The 20,004-nt window shown below is 40.1% G+C and overlaps 1 protein-coding gene across 2 annotated transcripts; it reads right to left on the reverse strand.

The window, feature by feature from the left end:
* Positions 1–2,306: 2,306 nt before the first annotated feature.
* Positions 2,307–19,748, reverse strand: TMEM123 (transmembrane protein 123). 2 transcript variants are annotated; one of them, XM_082759454.1, is made up of 6 exons: positions 19,598–19,747; positions 14,641–14,718; positions 12,312–12,383; positions 7,663–7,833; positions 6,176–6,332; positions 2,312–4,442 (listed from the first exon to the last, which is right to left on the reverse strand). In XM_082759454.1, exons 1-6 carry the CDS (start codon positions 19,653–19,655, stop codon positions 4,418–4,420), a joined length of 561 nt encoding a protein of 186 aa, XP_082615580.1. In that variant the 5' UTR covers positions 19,656–19,747; the 3' UTR covers positions 2,312–4,417. The 2 variants fall into 2 exon arrangements, with proteins under 2 accessions (XP_082615581.1, XP_082615580.1); XM_082759455.1 differs by lacking the exon at positions 12,312–12,383 and having other exon boundaries at positions 2,307–4,442; positions 19,598–19,748.
* Between the last annotated feature and the right edge of the window lie 256 nt (positions 19,749–20,004).

Here is a 20,004-nt window from a genome sequence, read left to right on the forward strand (position 1 = left end):
AATGAGAAATACTGGATACTTCTGGAGAATACGGTATTAGTTAGGGTTGTGATTTGACCAGTGGACAATAGCTTCAATTGTCAGTGAAAAATCAAGTCTTTAGCAAAGATTGTCAAGTATGCAACAATAGTAGTAAGAAAGTACCCCCTTTGTACAGACACTTGCTGGTTTTCTATTTTTATGAACCCCGTCTTCCTCAGTTTTTCTTCTAAAACTTCAGAAGTATCCTTCAACTGATTGCTGGCCAGGTGCAACGCCATGGTTTCCAAGCTGCTTGAAACTTTCCATGGATAAGGTCAGAGCAAATAATAGACAAATTCTTTAAGTATCAGAGTGAGATTATATTCCACACTGGTCTTCTAAACAGATGCTTAAGAACCTCCTGAACTTAGTCCCTTTTATTCCTTCAATTTTTGGAGTTACTGGATTTGACATTTTGAGGTATAGTGATGATGTGGCACTGAAGGATAAGGCTCATCTTTGTTCAAAATGCCTTACAGTGACACAAACACTAAATTCTAATTCAGGCCCACGCTTAGACACTGTAGGGTCAACACAAGGAATTTGCTCTGTACTCTTTGTGAGAACAGTCAAATGCAGACCTAAATTCATTTAAGTTTCCTGTCTTTAAGACTGCCATCTCTGTCACACACATCAGGGTTTGCTGGTTTGCTCTGAATGGCTGAGTGTCATAAAGAGAACATGTTTATATTCTCCCCAGGTCTGTTTTCATTCCTATCCGCTTTTGTAGACACTTACCTGTATTCTACTTATTTTGCTTTTGGCAATACTTGATTTATAAGAAATTGTCATCTTGTTGCTTGTATCTTTTTCAATAAAGCATGTTAAGAATGCTAAGGTCTTCAGGGCAAAAATAGAGAGTGGCATGAGACTGTAAGAGCTTTAACAGTCTCTGAACATGAAGGAAGAGGTATGGAAGCAAGTTTACAAAGGGATACAAGATTGTAATCTTAATAGATTTTTTTTTTAAATAAATAAATACATCATTCCTGTATTTCTGGACTGCCTTGAAGCCTTTGATACAGAGGCCCCATCAAAAAATTAATCTAGAAAGGTTATGAATTGGTACCAGAGTACAGGCTGAGGGAGTGCTACGAAGAAGAAAATGACATTTGGAAGGAACTCAGAATGCTGAAGTCCTGAGATTTGGTCATATGGCCAAGCTTGAATCATTTTTTGTTACTTGGGAAGGGCAAAAGTAACATTCATGATCTCTGACCAAAGGTTCTGGCCCTGTTCTGCAGCTAGTGGATGATTTCACAAGATTGCATTAGTAAGTGTAGGAAGTTTTAACAGGGAATTACAAAAACATGATTTTTAAGAATTAAAAGTGAGCATTTAAGTAGTGTGAAAGAACTGTAATCGATGTCTGGTGATGGTATTAAACTACGACACTGTAAATGCAGTTCTGTGATGTGTCACCAGAGGGATACCTAATAAAAAGAACTATGAACCACATTGCTCAGGGACCAGTACTGTTAAAAAACAGTAAGACAAAGCAAACAAAATAACAACTATAGAGTCCTGTTGAGTGAATGGACAATAAACAGGTGAATCATCTTTACCAGATAAACTCTAGTTGAGGAATGGAAAGATGCCAACGACAGTGTAAGTATACCTAGAGAAGGGGAAAGCAGCATTTATGCTAAAAGGTTTGTTACATAAAATAAGTATGTGCAGATGGTAGACTTATGATGGAATTTAGATAAACTAATCACTGGGGAAGGGGAGAGACTTCCATAAAGAAATTGTGAAATGTATCTTATAATAGGGATTATGGCCCAGTTACCTGGGATGGTGCTAGACTTCTGTTATATTTGCCTAAGAATTCCAGACTGCTGTACCAAATCCTTTGAAATACTCTTTCCTTGCAAAAATAAGAAGTGATAATGATCAATTAATGTAATCAAGGTTACTGGATGCTAAGTTACTATTTCAGTTATTACATACAGTTGACCCCTCTAGAGTATAGCTAAATTCAAATCCACTGCTTGTTCCACCCCTGTTGAACAACCTCTGGGACTGAGACCTAAGGAAATACTTGGTTGAGTTATGGAGTATTGAAAAACTGTCCTATTCATTCCCCTTCCAAGTCACATACATCATTTATTGTTGGAAAGCAAATGCAAAGTTATAGGTAAGACTTACCAATTGTACCTCACTTTGTCTAGTATCCAAATACCTGGAAGGAAGTGAAGTTTTATATTTGCACTGATGCCTCTGAAACTTTAAGCAAATAACTTTTGCTTTATTGTAGTAGTGAAGTTACAAAATGGACTACATGTGACTGGGCTGGACAAAAATGTCATGGTTCCAGTATTCTATCATTTAAAAGTCTATACAGTGAATATATCTTACTCAATTGTTATGACTGTGGAAATGCTACTAAGTTTTCTATAATTTTTTATAAAAATAAAATCCAACTGAGATTTATATAGTAACTTCAAAGATTTCACTTTATTTATTCATCTGTACAACAGAGGTGAGACAATCCCATTAATGGAGTTGAATTTAATTCTCTTAATTTCCACAAAGTAAAGAATGGCAGAGTGATAACAATTGTTTTCAAACTATTCAAGTTAAAAAAAAAAAACCAACACACACCCCAAACAAGGCAATTAATTAAAAAAGAAAATAATCACAGAAGTTACTTCAAGTCACTCCTCTGCTATATCACAATAAAAAAACAAAACAAAACAGCCATACAACCCCCGCTTCAAGTGTGGCTGGTACTACTCATAAACCATGGCTTGCTGGACTTGATTGTGTCTCAGACAAAAGCTTTAGTACTCCATATAATAAAAGAAAAGAAAATCCATCCACCCATTTTAGCATGGTTAGCAAGTGTAAGAATCAATGTTGTTTGGAAAAAAAAATAAAAAAATCAGTCTGTGCCAGAGCTGTAGTTCTACTTCCCCAGTGTTGTTGTAACCCTGACCACCAACAGCTCCCTTCACGACCTTCTTCAGGTATCACCACCTCCCTTCCGGGCACTGCACGATGGATGTGTGTGTTCCAGCAGTGATCAGGGCAGCAAAGGCCCACTGCACCAACCCTGATCTCCAGGAAGAGGTCTACAAATGGAGCCTGAACAGGACCCAACAATTTGTTGGTGCTGTAGAAGAGATGCAGAAGTGTTTCTTGATACTCATTCTACTTTTCCTTACACCAGTGTAAATCAGGAGCCCATCTACTGAAGGCAGCAGTTTTACCTCAGTGTAAATACAAAAGTAATATGGAAACAGCACCAGCTGTCTTGTGCGTGACTTCCAGCGTAACCTGGAACTTCATTCAGAGCCTTCTGGGAGATGTGCTGCTGCCTTCCATGCAGTTTTGACCAGGCAGCTGTACGTGGGTTCAGCAGTACCAAATTCAGCAAATAGTTCTAAAAATGCAGATTATATTCTTCTAAAATAATATCCTACAGATTTTCCATTTCTGTGTGATTTCCAATGCTTATCAAATGCTAAAACATTGTATGCAGCTCTCTTATAATAATAAAAAACCTACAAGTGAAGTGATTGCTACATTTAACTTAAAAAACAATCTTAGCAAGAATTTTTGTATTTAAGATGGGAACAATTCTGAGTTTATCTTCAGAACAACACTAGGACATGCTATAAAGAAGAAGCTATAGATTGCATAGTCTTTTTAAAAATTATTATTAATAATAAGGATCCAATCATAAAAAGGGGTTGTGAACAGGTATCCAGTCTGTCTGTTGTTCCTGCAGCTAGTTTCATTGTGTAGCCTGTTAAGTGAAGTCTCTACAGGTCACTGTAAGCTAACGACTGAAGTTTAAATTCTTATCGCTTTTTATACAACTAGCAAACCATGTCCCTTTACTATCCTAGTAAAAATTAACCAAATTGTTCAAAACCCCAATTTTCCAAATTAAAGTTCACATCAAACTTCAAAATAAATACAATTTAATGCAAAACACTAGGAAAAAATATTTTACTTGCCTATTCCTGATCTCAAGGGCAATCTGTCCTATTTAACCTACTATATCCATTATGGAACACAATGGATTTATTGGGCTATGTGAGAAATAGTTGAACTTAAAATGGCAATGATGTGATCTGCTGTGCTAGTAATTAGCCATTTCAGAGCCTTGTGTGTGTACCTGCAAACAACTCAATGTGTGTGTTTCTTTAAATTTGGTTACAAATACTGGAAAAAGAAAATACTTTCTCTAAAAAGTGCTGAGTTCCTCTTGTTGTTATCAAAACCAATGTAAGAAAATCAGGACACTTAGGGGATTCTCAACATTTTGCAGGATCAAACCCACAGTTTTAGAGATGGCAATCATGTTTATGAAATAAACTCTTTCCAGAAGTAAGTTAAGACAGGTGTGATAGGACGGGCTTCCATTACTGTCTTCCCTGAAGTCTCTTTAAATGATGGCATCATGTTCATCACTGTAATAGAAACACAATAATTAATGTTCTACAGTACAAGCATCAGTCAACGTAAGAAATGGCCAAACAGTTGCTGCTAAGAAGGATATTTTGTGAACAAAGGCCATCTTGCTGAGAAGGCCTAAGTACATGTTAGTCTGGAGTTACAGGCCTCTCTGAGCCAAGTCAGAAGATGAAAGAACTTAATTGTGTCAACACTCCTCAAGTCTTATTTACTTGAATGAAATATGGAAGTATTAATACTTCCAGATCAGTTGTTCACTGGGCATTTTTATCCTATCTGACCTGTAACCAGCCATAACAGCTAATCAAAAGCGGCTTACAAGGTCAGCTTTAAGTTCCTTTGTTTTAAAGATACTGTTCATCTGAATTCTACAATATCTATTCAAACACTACTGTGGGTAAACATGCACAGTGGGGACTTCTGCTGGGTGTTAATGGCAAATGAGGTAGTTCTGCAGCTCTACAGCAATTAATTTTTGTTAATCACTTGAAGCTGATAAGCCAATATGGTTCAATCAAAATTCATTATTCATTCATTGCAAAAGAAGTGAGATACAATGTGAAGTCTGTACAGAAATGTGTTTTGCTCTCAGAAGTGAATGCCGTACAGGAGAGGAAAGGAGTAGCTCAACAAGGACAAACCATGCCCAAGACAAGAACATCCCCAACCTCCTTTCACAAGTCAGCTTCCTGGATGAAACTAGTTGTTACACACTTAATTTAAACCACCTGGTAAAACACCTAGAGAAAATGTTTACAATTGTGGTTTTCCACTTGTAGGCTGTATGCTGTCAGGCAACTTCTACAGGATCTAAAAGTAAAGCAAGCTGGCTCTCAGCAGGTTTGTATCTGCTCTGTTAGACTTATGCTACACAGGGGAAGAGTCAGTGGACTGCAGCTTGCAGAAAGCTGAAAGCCACTGGTACACATGAAATGAACAAGCAACCTTAGGTAGGATCCAGCCCATACTTTTTGACATACACTTCTCTATCTGAGGCTCTTATCTGCCCTCATAGTGGATGAATACAAACATGCACAGGTAGGTTGACTCATCTAGCAGATGTTAAGTACCCACTTCAGGGTAATAGGAATGATTTGATAGATGCAGATGCTTATATTCTGTTAGAATGAATTCTATCTCATTCCACAGACTTGTGAAGTGTACTTAAAAGCACATTCAGCGCATAAAATTTTATCAACAGGTTTCTGGAGATCAGAACATGAGAACACAAAAATACAGGTTAGAAGTCAACCAGCTGTCCTGGCTATATTGTGAAATGAGGCAATGTATTCATATTCATGTATTGACAACAATCAAATATTGTGCTTTAAAAACAAGAATAATGGCACTATCGCAGTTGCACATTTTCTGTGATAAACAAGTTAATTGCTTCAACAGTGGTGGCTTAAGAAAGTGGAATATTAAATGTCTGGGGTGGTGGTGGGGTGGTGAAGGCAAATCATTTGAAAAAGTGTCAGGAAGAATCAGAAGTCCAGTAAATATAGCAAACATCTCAAAAATATCATTGTAAACAACACAGGGAGCAGAAGCATTTACAGTGCTAGCAAATCATTAGGATGAAAGTACGCATGCATTTCTTACATATATGCATACGTCCTTAAAAAAAAATATATATATACATACATATATATATATATATATATAAATAAGATGACAAGGAAAAAACACACAGAAAAGTCATAAATTGAATAGAAACTCTGAAACTTACATTGTTCTGTACTGAATGCCTCTTCTGGAGTGGTATGTTTTGCACCCAATGTAGAGAATGATTAGGACACCAAGCGTCAGCACAATGCCACCTACAAAACTGCCCACGTCAAATCTGGATGTTTTTTTGTCTATGACAGTCTCAGATTTTGATGTGGCTGAAAGAAGAAAACAAAAGTCACTTTTTACAAACTTTGTTTCAAGGGACTCCTTTGTCTCCTGCATTCCCCAGATGACTGACATGTCATCTAAAGACCCAGTTGGACAAATTTAACATAGGCCAACTGGCAAGGTACCAGCCAAGCACACTGAAACCTAGAGCTAAGATTTTAAGTGCCAAATTCTAGTGACACAGAAGCAGCTGGTCCAACTGCTTCCTCTCTCTGAAAGACTGATTGCCACTTCTCTCCCAACTCTCTCTTCCACTGCTTTCTCCTCCTTCCACGCGTGCAGCTCCTGCCCTTCTTACACACCAGTTCTAGTATTTTCAGGCTCTGTAATTTAACTTGCTAAGTTTGTCCTGAAATTACCCAGCAGAAAAGGAAGTTGGTTTTAGTCAGAGGAACATACTGGGTCAGCCTACAGAGGGGCCAGCGAACACCAACTCATTCAGCATAGTTAACTGGTGGGAGTAAAATATTTTAGTGGTGATGAACGGATTGTTTTACCATGTCTCATGGGTACGCATCCTACATGAGCTTCCCTTGAAGATCAAATATTGACATACATATCATGACCTTCAATAAGCCCTGGTAGTTTCCATGTGAAAACTGATTTTATTTGCCACCAAAACACCCATTTTGTACCAGTTTGTATTCAGTAGAAGGAGCATTAAGTGGCTAACAAAGATATGCTGACAGCTCCACCTACCCAATAATGCTTCACTCGTAAGGCAACAGTGAACTCTACAGGTACTGTTTTTGTATTCATGGGTACTGTCAAACTGAATTTTGCAATTTTCACATGAAGTGTGACTCATTCATAGTCATACCCTGTCCTCCATTAGGGATAAAATTCATTACATTACTACAAATGGGGCCAACAGAGCTCAGTCTCTCTACCAAGCCAGCAGGCATATTTTGAGCCACAGGTTGGCTGCGAGGGATGAAGTAGTAGAGATGAGTTCGTGTAAACTGTAGAAGAGAGAATACAAGAAATACAGAATTTGCACCCGGAAGCCTAGTGCAAAGCCTCATAAAAAACAGGCTTTCTCCTAACATCACTAGTCTCCTCACTGTGATGCTGGTTCAGACTAATTGCATTGCTTCTTCTTAAATACATCACGTCACTCAGGGTAAGTTTTATTGAGTACATGGAGTGTTCAGAGGAACATTGCTGTGACCAGCTAAATAAAAATGTCACTCTTGCTTTTCAGCATGCAAATATATTATTTCTTTGCGACACTACTGCAAAACTAACAGCTCCAGAATTGTGCAACATGTCAACACGTATACAAGCCTTCAAGAGCTTCTTGAGGTGTGAGCTCACCTGTTACAGAAGTGAGAGGAATCTTGGAAGTGGTCATTGTAATATTGAGATGTGAAGATGTGGCTGATGAAGTTGTAGTTGAAGTTGTTGTCTGGCTGGTACTGGTGGTCTGAGTAGTCACAGTGGTGGACATCGTGGTGTTGGTGGGCTGGCTGGCATTGGCAGGTGCACCTGGAAATTGTAATTTTTGATATCACTCAGAAAAATATATAAAAATAACTGTATACTCATTGAATTACACACCATTTGTCACACCCACATAAAATGACAGGGTAACAATGAAACAATCATTCCATATATATCCAGGCTTGCACACAGACCCTTCACTTATGCACTTCCTTTAGAAAGGCCTAACTCCCAGTTTGTAGGGCTCAAGGTCAGGAATGGTTTTAAGGAAAAGCTATAAATAAAACCTGGATAATATCCAATAACTTTTAAAAGCATCAAATCTTTTGGGTAAAGCTATTCAATTCCATAGAATCACTCCTAACTTAGAATATTTCAAAATGTCATAAAATTCTGAATCAATAAATAATTTTCCAATTTTCCAGGTAACTAAGCTTTTCTGTAAGAGCAGATTTTGCATGGAAACACCAAATTTTATCAATTTATCAAATTTTATCTTTAATTTAGTTCTGATTAAAAGACTGACTTTACTAAGGCTGCCTGTATTTTAAACTTAGCAGAGAGAATTCTGTATGTATGTTAAAACTTAAGGCTCAAAATGTATGTAGGTTGAAATTTAAGGTTCAAAAGGTTTTCCACAGATGGTAAAAGTTCAACTAAATTAACTCTGGTAGCTTGTATCACTTACTTAATAGCAGCCTATATTGCCATGGTTAAAACAGAGGACTGGAATGCTGTTTCACAAGTTTGGCTGACACTTAATGTCTTTAACTTTTATTCTGCTTTTACCTAATATTTCCCTTTCCCATTTCACTTAAAGCAGTAATGAACTGTTCAGAATAAAATTACCAGGAGGCAAAATGCAAGAGTAATAATAGAGGAGGTCGATATTTATAGCAAAATCATTAGAACCTTGATAGAAGGCAGAATAATCTTAAGAATAATTACTTACTTTTCTAAGAAGGAAGTAACAAGAAACATGAGCCTCTTCTGTAACTAAAATTTCTCTAAGCAGACAACATGAGGAAATAGCTTTTATGTATGAAGGAATTTTAAGGGGAAAAAATTCCATTTGCACTGTCTACTGCTGTATTATTTCTACAACCTCATACAATCTGGATTCATTTTCATTAGGGGAATTCAAATGGCCAATGACACCTGTGTATTCTTGAAATTGTCTAATAGTAGAACACTTGAATAAAGGTAGTTTCATCTCAAATCCACCGTAAACCTGATATTCAGTTTTACAGCATCTGAAATGTTTCTCAACAATGAAACACTGAGACAATGTAAGCATTCAGAAAGGAAAAGCATCATGTAGGCCTTTTCATTTAACGTTAAAACTACTGAAACAGCCCAACGTAGTCCCCACAGTAAATGTTATTTATTTTCTTGTCCTTTGATGTTATTATTTTATTTTGCCATGACCCTGGGAAACACTTTTGAAATAAATATTAATTGAGACAGAACATATGAAGTACCACACTTACGTGCTTACCTTGTTACAATTAGGAAATTCAGTTCCTCTATGAAGCATGTGTAAAATACATCAGATAAAATTCAGGGCACATTTTAATACTGGCAGGCAAGCTCCCCAAATGTACAATGATATATAAATATCAAATGGTTCCTCATTGTAAGAAATAAGTAAGATATGGACATCTATATGGAAACCATCTACAGTTGTAGGAGATGAAATCACACCTGGCCACTACATTCTTAATATAAAGAGACACCTACGGTGAAGAAAGACTAATCTGAATGCAAGTGTCAATCAATAACAATTTGGGTTTTTTGAGACACGATTTCTGAGTGTCAAATTGGCTTGTGTTTCTGAGTAACATAATGGCTCATATGGCTGGATGAGGCTCTGGGCAATCTGCTCCAGTGGGTGGCATCCCTGCCCATGACAGGGGGTTGGAACTGGGTGATTTTAAGGTCCATTCTACCACAAGCTATTCTGTGATTCTGTGATAATGGTTCCAGGTATATCATTATTGAATGCTATTACACAAAGATGGTACTTACTCCATGGGCATTAAATTACCCTAAAGAAAACAAGAGGCAGTGCAAAAAACATCCAAACAGCTATCATGAGGAAGTTTAGCAAGTTTGCATATTACCTTCTCCCCCTCTTTCTTATTAATGATCCTTTTTCCTTACTTTATCAAGATTACAGCACTTGGTGATGTAACTTCTATATTAAAAGTAAAGCCTGGTTAATCTTCTGCAGACTTATCTTTCACAATGTATTTAGTGCCAGTCACTTCAGAACATCAGTGGGAGGCCTTCAGAGGCATGTGGGGAATTTGGGAAGCTGATATGAATTGGACACCAATCTGTTCTTCTTTGTCTTTGAGAAATCTTAGCCATGCTATTTTACCAACAGAGGTAAGATGAAAGAACATTCGCTAGGAACATCTGTCCTTTTATCTTTTATTTCCCTAATTACTTTTCCCCCCAGAAGACCAGCTGGGCTTAATTGAACATGCTAAATAAACCCAGGCTGCATGAGTTAATTTTTATTATTTAAAAAGGATGCATGCCAGTAATATAGTTCAGGTTTACGAAGCTTTATTTTAAGAGACAGGTATTTTACTTTGTAAGCTACCTGTGTTTAAGGAAGTTATCTTATATGCATCCATCAAACTATCCGTACAGTGTGTAATTCTTAGCACCACGCAATACACCATGTGTATTCTAACTCAACAGGGAAGAGCACAACTAACTGCTCAAACTGCATAAGCATTGTGCTAACACACAGAATAATTATTACTGATCATCATAAAATAGATATTTCCTTCCACAGAAGATGTTTTTTCTGAAGAATGAGATTTTCACTGCTGCCATGGAAAAAAAAAAAAACAAAAACAAACAAAACAAAACAAAAGAACAAAGCAAAGACTAAGCAAAAATCTCTGAAGTTTCTAACAAACAAAAATACAAAAACATTGAAGGATGTCAATCGTAAACCAGGTGAAGCAAGACATGGCTGTCTGTTAGGTTGGTACTGTGCCTAATAGTGCAGGGCTCAGGACTCTTTGTACTATTATTATCTATACATAATAAACCTCAGACCTCTGCAAAAAGCCCACAGTCAGAGCTGGCGTGCAGGGTGGATTAAACACCTGTGTTTAACATTGGCTTTGCACATGGGGAAGGCCCTAAGGCAACAAAGGGATTACAAAAATCTCTCCTCTCCACTTTCCAAGCTAGGCATGCTTAAACTGGTACGTTGCAGGCAATGGAATGAGAAACTTCCTTGCTACACAAAGCTCTTTGCAAAGATTATTTTTTCCCTGATGAGTATTTTATTCTTAAATGAATTGCAAACAAATCATGGTAGCTCAGAGGTCATCTGGAGAGTGCGGATGCACAAAGTGAGAGCTGTACTGGAAATGCAGTGATTTAGCTGGGACCTTATGATCAGCATAAAACTCTACAAATACACAAGGTATTTTAGAGTAGGCACAACATTTCTGCCCTACTTTCACATGGCTGTTAGCACAAAGGGGACTTGATGTATGCACGAAACTAGCTTTTCTTTTCTTCTCTCAGATACAACCTTTTATCTGTGCATCACAGACTGAATGACTGCATAACATTAATTCTTGCCCAGTCTTTACCGATGTGGTGAAATATGCCTGCTCAAGCTCTTCCAGAAAAACATTTTCTTAATTTCCATTTTTAATAATCTCACATTAACATAGCCAAAGGTTGGAATACTGCAAATCCAAGTGGATGAACTGCTTGTGTCTCAGGTTAAACATCTGCTTTCAAACTCTAGTAATTGATCTAATAAAGTTTCTCATTTCTACAAATATGTGTTTTGTAAACACATTGTGTTGGAGCAACACTGTCTGCAACAGTGTTGAGAAATTATTTTTACCTACAGTTCTTTTGCCAAGGTGTGAAGGTAAGATGGTAGTGCTAGAACAGTACAAAAATACTGTGACAGACTGTCCCTGATCTGTTGCTCATGTCTAGCTTGAACTCCAGTGTTTCGTGCTATGAGCTCTACAAAGACTAGTTGCTATTGTATCAGGTGCCTTGAGTCTTAACTAAAAGGAAATGGAGTCTTGAAACTCAAGTCCCAGTGCCTTCATTATGCCCTAACTCTATTTACTGTGAAATATCATAAGCAGATATGTGCTGTTTACATAACAACACATTCAGTTTTACTACATGAAAATGGAGGAAGTTTGCTTGGAGACAAAGAATAAGCATTAAAAAAGAGCATTCCTTTCAACTCTTCCCTGAAACTTTATTTTTTGATTCCTGTTATTCTGTGGCACTGCAACTGTCATTGCTTCTACCCACGAAACATGCAATCTAAACTTTAAAAATAGTATAGTTTCATCTTAGACTTATTTTACATGCTGGCTCCCAGTCTTCTAAAATTATAATGCCTCTCTCAAATACCCACTTTTGATGGATATTCCTTTGAAATTTGGTATGGTTTGGGGGTAGTTTTGGAGCTATCTTCTAGATGCATGGGAAAGGCCAGATGAACAAACACATACCTGTTGTATTTGATGTAGAAGTAGGTTGTGTGGATGGTGTAGGAGAGAGCATGGATGAACTGCCGTTATTCTCTTCAAGGACAAAAGAAAACAAGAAAAGAAATATCATTCATTTTCATTTTTAACTTACTGTAATTAGAGTACTCACACCACAATGCTCTCCTTTACATTTGCAGGCTCTGAGTGGGAACAGAGCACAGTGCATTCCACCTCAAACCAGATTGTTTTTTTCCCTCTAAAGAATGCTTACAGACTTCAGTGCAGCAAGAGCATATTTACATTGTATGTACAGCAGTTCTCAAATACTCTGCGATCTGAATTCTTTGCATCTCATTCTCTTTGCTCTCTTCCATTTTCACATTATGGTCTAATCCAGCTTTTGTATCTGCCATGTTGTCACTGACTCTCTTGACCTACTCAGGTGTTGTGTCTTCTCTAGCTTTTATTAATCTGTTTCAGTTCCTTTTCCTGTCCTCCAATCTTTTATTTCATTTTGTTTAATCTCTATTACAAACTGGGCTCATATTGGAACATACTGTAGTTGTGTTACACAGGGATGGACTGACACTCAGTGAAGCAGCCTTCTGTGAGCTTATGCGGTCTCTGCACAAAAAGGCTCCTGTGAATGCATCTATTTCAACAGACTTTTAAAACATAAACTGCTTCAGTTTTAAGGTTTTTCTCCTTCCCTCCTTTTTTTCACTTCTGCTTTTCCAGTTCTCTTTTTTCTCCTTCCCACTCACACTACTTCAGTTTCTCAGGCACCCTAACACTCTCTCTTCAGTCCTCATTCCTGCGTCGCTCTTCAAAATTAGTCAAAGGTTAATGGTCTCTCCCACCTAGCAATGATTTTCTGGGCTGTTCTTGAACTCCCATTCCTGAGAGAGTCACTGCTCATACATCCCTCCCTCCGGTTCTGCACTGTTGCCTATGTCTGTTCCATGATTACTGTTTTCTCTGAAGTAACTGGTTTCTTACAGCACCCCCCACATTGCAAGTGTTAGGTAACTAGCAGCAGCTCTGCGGCTTTTCATCATGGCTGGAAAATACAGAAAATAATAGAAACAAGAGCAACTGCCATCAGAATCAAGCAGCAGGCATAACTCTTTTGAAAGGATCTCCTGTTCTTAACAGCAAAGAAGTCTGCTTTAGAACAGTTTTGTCAACCCTCTTTGCAATTGCACACATTATGAGTGTGTTCAGGTTTATGAGCACCAATTTATACCTTTGTATCATCTACCAAAATGGAGGAGGAAAAAAAAAAAGAAAAGAAAAAAGTAGAGAATGATTTCATTGCTTTTTCCTTGGTATAATCATAGCCAACTAGCCCCAATGTTCCCAATGTTAAGTACTAAACCCACAACTTGTATACTGAGGTATCTGGGATTCTAGGTTGCAGATTTAATTGCCTTTGAGAACCAGTCTATGATTGTACAATTATGAACACATTCTTTCTTGTATATGTTGATTTTTCTATCAGTATAAGCCATGGATATGCCTGGGGCTAAACCTTTCCCACACTGGCCCAACACTGAAGCCAGAACACAGCTTTGGGTTTTCCCCAGGTTTTGAGTGCTTGCTTCTGCAACCTTGGGAACACATCTGGATGTGGACTGCATGCTCATACAGGTGAAAAGAAGCCGTGTAGATTACCTAGAATTTGGGCGTGAGTCAGTGATGCAATTAATACAATGACAAACTGAGTCAACGAGCAGAGTATTGGCTATTCATCTCACTTGTTAGCCAACAGCCAATGAGACAAGCAAAGGTATACAGAGTAAAAATGACCCAAGGAAAAATCCCTTTTGCATGGGTGGCTTAAACATCATACATTGCTTAAAGCCATGCACCTTAATGCAGAAAAATGAGATCACGCTATGAAATAAACACATGCTTTAGCAACAAGCTCAAGCACAGTGGACCCAGAATCCGCTTTGATGTTAAAAAAAATTAAATGAGCAAATGCCTTGCCTTTTTCTCAGCAGAATTGATGTCAACAGCCTAGAAGAATTCTTGACCTGGTTCTCCTCTTTTTAACTGTAAATTGATGTTGGCAGATATTTCTAGTTCTGCGCATACAATTTTCCCACTTAATTTCAACTCTCTCTGGTAAGGAGTAACATCCTGTTGCTCTGGGGTACCTAAGACCATGAGAACTGACTTTTAGTTGTCCTGGAATGGATGCGACTATCAGACTACCTCCCTCCTGCCCTACAGCCGTTCATGAATCAATAAAGGGTCAACTATTAAAAGGCAGTTTCAGACATACAGTGATGCACATTTTTTCAATGCTACTGAAAAGTAGAAACAGAAGTGCCAGGAGTATTACCTTGCTCCGTAGGGTGTGAAGTTTCATTAAGGGTTGTATTACTGATGGTTGTGTTTGTCCTTCCATTGGTATCTTCAACTTAAAAACAAACAAACAAACAAAAAAAGGTGGTTTAGTTTAAGTGTTTTATTACCATGAAGAGAAAAAAAAATAAATTAGTATGTAGTATAGCAACTGTTGTTTGCTTTGGGCATCTACACGACTAAACTACTGTGGACAGGAGTTAGGTAATGACGATATAAACGAACAGTACCACAACAGCCTGCTCTTAGCACATTAAAAATGACAGCCGCACTACCCAACCATCAAATCAGCTGGAACTCCTTCCCATCCTCAGTTTTATCTTCCCCATCATCATCATCCCAAGTTCTCTTCTTCCTTGAGATGCAAGGAGACCGAAAGAAGCAAGAGGTAGAAAGTCAGGCACCTTCCTTCAGTAACAACACATGATCTGCATCACCTGCAGCAGAAGGAAGAGAACTTCTCAGGTAAACCTTTTCCTCTAAAGCCTGTAAGGCTTTTGCCAGCAGACAAGTGCTTGCTCTGCCCCTGCGTGGACAGCATGGTGAGATAACTCCACTACGAAGCTGCGTTGCTGAGTTTGGTACTAACAGCATGTTAATGAGTGTTTGTAAGGTTAGGAGTGGGATAGAGACAGATCACATTTGCCAGTGAAATATCATCATACCCTTAAGACTGAGGCCTGTTTAGTGTGTCCTCAGGCCTGGTCCTACACACAAGTGGCAAGATTAAAACATAAACCACGCAGAAGGCAGTGCCTGGCATTCCCACACTCTCAAGAGGACCAGCTGTGGATCCTGCCTTTGCACAGGGGTGTCTAGTTTTGATCACTTCAGACAATCTCACCTTACAAGCAAGCAAATAACTGGAACTAAATATCCCAGAAATAGGGCATTTCGTAGTAGTTACAAAACCTTAGTCAAGAAAGAACTCGGAATGGTGAAGTTGGTGAGTACGAGTAATAAGCCACTCATTATATCTTATCATTGTGGCAGCAAGACTGAGGGCAGCAATGCAAGACACATTAGAATATTTGATTACGAAGCTTAGGGAAAAACACCACACAGACCCCTGGTTTTATGGAAGACAGCTAAGCTAAACTTTGCCAGGAAGGTCCCTGTCCTGCAGAACGTGACCCCCACCAGAGCCAGGGCCCTCACATACCATGACATCTTCATACAGGGTACTGCAGAAGCACAGACCACACTGGAACACGTGGCAGTGAATGGGACAGGTGAGAAAAAGCTGAAAACCCCACCACGTCTGAACTGTTCTGTATCCCCAAACCATGGTTTTGGGATCAGAGCTGTGTGTATCACCCTGGGGAGGGCAGGAGACTTCACTCAGGGGGACTGGAAGGACATCCAGTGTTACAGCCAAGGGAAAAGCAGCACACCCTTCTGCACAGCGATGGCTCCAATGACAGTCAGCAGCTCTCATTCATGACAATGGACTGCACTGTGCAACTGGTCCAAAGCAGAGCGACAAGGGTTTCTGGGGTCACCAGGAGCAGAACTGCAAAGGTTAGATGGCTTGAGAGACTCACATGTACATGCATGTGCTTGAGGACAGGAAGGAAGGGGGAAGAGAGCTGGCAGACAGCTGCAGCGTGGAAGACTACACACACGCAGAGATAAAGCTCACTGGGTCACAGGATTAGCTGCAATGTTGGTGCTAGAAATCTTGGGTACAGAAAATCTGCTGATACTTGCTTCTACCACGATCCAGAGGAGAAAAAAGAGAAGTTCCTCACTTTTCATGACGTAACATAACTGAACCAAGGAAATACCCAATTTAAACAATGCACCAAACGCTCCAAATACCAGAAAAGGTCATGGAAAGGGGATCGGCAGCATTTTTGTCAGACAGCTCTGTGCTTTCCTCTCTTCAAGGTTGGGCACAGATGGAGCTACAAACATAACTGCTTGTGGCTGGCTGGGGCACAGCTGAAAGCGAGCGTGCTTCCTGTGAAACACACGGCACAGTTAGCTACAACAAGCACTTTCAGGGCCTCTCTGTGGTTTTGTTGGTATAATGCATAAGATGTCACGAGCTTGAGACAATTTGGATAAACAAACTTCCAAAAGGGCAAAATCACTCGAGTTCCTCTGGCTTTACGGCACGAACATAGCTTCCAGGAGTGGCGCTCAGACACGAGAACCGAACACAGCAGCAGATACAAGGTAAATGTGAAAATACACAAGAAAAAAATTTAAGTTGACTTTATTTTACCATATCCTGAAAAAAAAAAAATCAGCACAGTGGGTAACTCCCATTAACCCTTAATGTTAGAAATCTGCAGTCTCCAGCTGAGGCATGCACCAAATCACTGTTCTCTGTAGACAAAACCTGGTAGAAGACACACACACAAATGGGTGGCATTGCTCATTCCATTCCCAGTACAGACAAAGGACAATCTGCCCACCCTGACACTCACAGCTAAGATAAACACATTTCTAAGGATTCTCAGGCTTTCCATCCAGTCTAACCAAACCTAGTACTGCAGAAAGATGTCGGAATACGATTCACGTTTTTTATAAGCACAACTTCACTTTCATTTTGAGGACATTTCAAGAGTCATCTACTAAATTGTGCCTGAGAACCTTGTCTTTTCACATCGGACACCAAGCAGGTAAGTAGGTGAGTTTTATGTCTAAACAGTTCCGCTTTTGTTAGTTTAAAAACGACAACAAAGTACAGAGGCACTGACAGAGCACGGTCTATCAGAAAAATCCCTGGCTTGCACAGTAGCCTCTAAGCAATCCAAATGGGTAAAAGTCAAGGTCCTCGACTGGTTAAAGCAGAAACATGAATGCAGCCAGCCCCCTGACATTCCCTACCATTAGGATTCTCCTTCTTCCCGGTGGGAACAGATCAAACTCAAATTCTGGAGAGCAAAACAAGGACAACCCCCAGTCTCAAATCTATTGCAACATCAGCTAGGCACTTTTGACAAACTATAAATCCAAAACCCTGCTGATATCCAGAAACTTCATATTTCTTTTCCCTTTAGCTCAACAAGGTCTTTTTCTGTCTAAGTGGTCTTGACCTAGCAAGGTTATTGCTTCAGCCTGTGACAACGATCAGGCAGGATTATCTCTGCAACTCTTTGGACATGTTCTCATGTCTAACATTGTGAAGTTATCTCACAGTCTTGCAAAGGAAAGCATGTATACCGTTACACAGATGCTTAAAGAAACAGCAGGGACGAAAGTAACTGAATCTCAACCTCAGTCCATTTGAGACTGAAAAACACTTAAACCTATTGCTGCCACCCAAGGATCTAAGAGAAGAATGGAGATGCACTGAAATAAAAACGCCATGCCCATTTTCAGGTCTGGAGACTACTGCTGCCAGTCTTTTCTGGTGTCATGAGCAGTTTTGTTCACAAGTAAGCTCAGAGAAGATGCTGAAGATCTTTTCTGAATGAGTAGGAGGGGGGTGGGCTCCCTGCACAGGAGCATCAGTTCTCCGTACTCTGTAAGATGTCATGAAACCAACTGGATTTTTTATAATAATGGGGAGGAATTTTCTAGACCATACTATTTTGGTAAATGTTTCTTCCACTGACTTGACACACAGAAATAAACTTTCTAGCAGAGTAAAAGAACAGCATTATATTGAAATAACCAGTTTGCCCAACAGTCTTGACTGGAATGAGGACAAATCTGCTGCCACCTTCTCATATCACACCAACCCTTGCTGAAACCAACACAGACCTCAGCAGGAGTTTCTGGAAGTTGCTGAATATGTGGGCAGAATAAAAAGATCTAGAAACAATTACAAAAAATACTGAACAACATAACAAAGTATACCGTGTAAGTGCTGTTCTGTGACTAACTGAAAATGCAAGCTTAGGTGAATGATGCATTTTTCACTTTTGTCTGAACATGAAATCTGTACTTCAACGTGTTATATTAAGGAACCAGACCTAGACTACAGGCATCAGAGCCTGACCCAAACGTAGCTGTTATTTAATCAAGTGTATCCATTCATACTGATAAATAATAACTTCTCAGGGGCTCCCTGGCTCACCCTACAGCAGTCACCTCAATAGATACATTGAGCTGAACCTAGAAGGGCAGTTTCTCTCACCAGGTCGTTAGTGGAACCTACGCAACAAACTCAAGTATAAAAGGACTAAAGCTAGCCTGCCTAAAGTTAGATGAGACCGACCCTGCCCCAGCAGACAGCACTGACTGTATGCCGGGCTAAACCAGCATACAGAACCAGGAAGCAGCACGATAAAGGACAGATCAGGCCAATCTCCTATCTAATGAAATGGCAGTCTATCTTTGTGAAATGGAGGCCATAATCTCAGCAAAGCCGTAAACAGATTACAAGTAAGTTTCTGTTAAAAAAAAAAAGTGTAAAAAAGAAATTTTATTTATTTATTTATTTATTTAGGGCAAGAACGTTATTTTGTTCAAGTTAATTTTGGTACCCATCTGTTGGCTTACGTACTTCTGAAAACTGTGAAGCACTGCACGAGGCGTTTCAGTTTTTGGAAAAGGCGATGCTGGCAGCTCGGACTGCTGTCTCTCTCTTTTTATTCGAGTGCCTTCTGACAATTGCCGCCTGAATGCCGCCTTTCATCACCACAAAACAAGAAGCTGCGCGTTTAGGAGCGCCAGCCACCGAGCAGGGACGCACTGCTGCAGCGCGGGACAGAAACACACCGAAACCCACCACCTGTCCCAAAAGCAAAGCCCAAACTCCCCCGAAGCCACCCAAAACCGCTCGCCACGATGTCACCGTGCCTCAGAGAGGGGCAGGACAGGGGGACACCCTTTCAGCGCGGCGCAACACAGCCGGGGCACCGCGACCCCCCCGGGCCGCCCTGAGACAGAGCGGGGCGCGGTGCTCCCCGGCTTTCCCCAACCCATCCCCGCAGCCTCCAGCTCCCTGCTCCTGTCCTCCCGTGGGTGCTACTCACGGGAACCGGGGGCGACGAGCAGCAGCAGCACGCAGGCAGCACAGCCCCAGAGCCGCATGGCCGCGGAGAGAGCCGGGGGGCGGCAGCGGGCTCAGCACGCCAGGCGCTGCCGGGGCCAGGCCGGGGCGGGGCGGGGCGAGGGGCGGCGGCCATTACAGGGCGCCCCGCCCGGCCCTGCCTCAGCGCTGGGCATGGGAGCGGGTTGGGGGCTGTGGTGGTGTAGGGTGGTGTGGGGGGTGCTGAGAGAGGAGAGGAAAGAGGGGAGTGGCCTTTCACGGTGCTAGAATAATAGTGCTGTGAGTCTGTGAGTGGTAGGGGAAGTAGGAGCTGAGTGCTAGGAGTGCTATATGCGTGTCTTTCAGTTATTGATATAAATAAATGCTTTTTCTGTGTATTGTTTTAATAAC

This window comes from Aythya marila (genome assembly GCF_965140915.1).
Source record: "Aythya marila genome assembly, chromosome: 1".
NCBI classification, from domain to species: Eukaryota; Metazoa; Chordata; class Aves; order Anseriformes; family Anatidae; genus Aythya; species Aythya marila.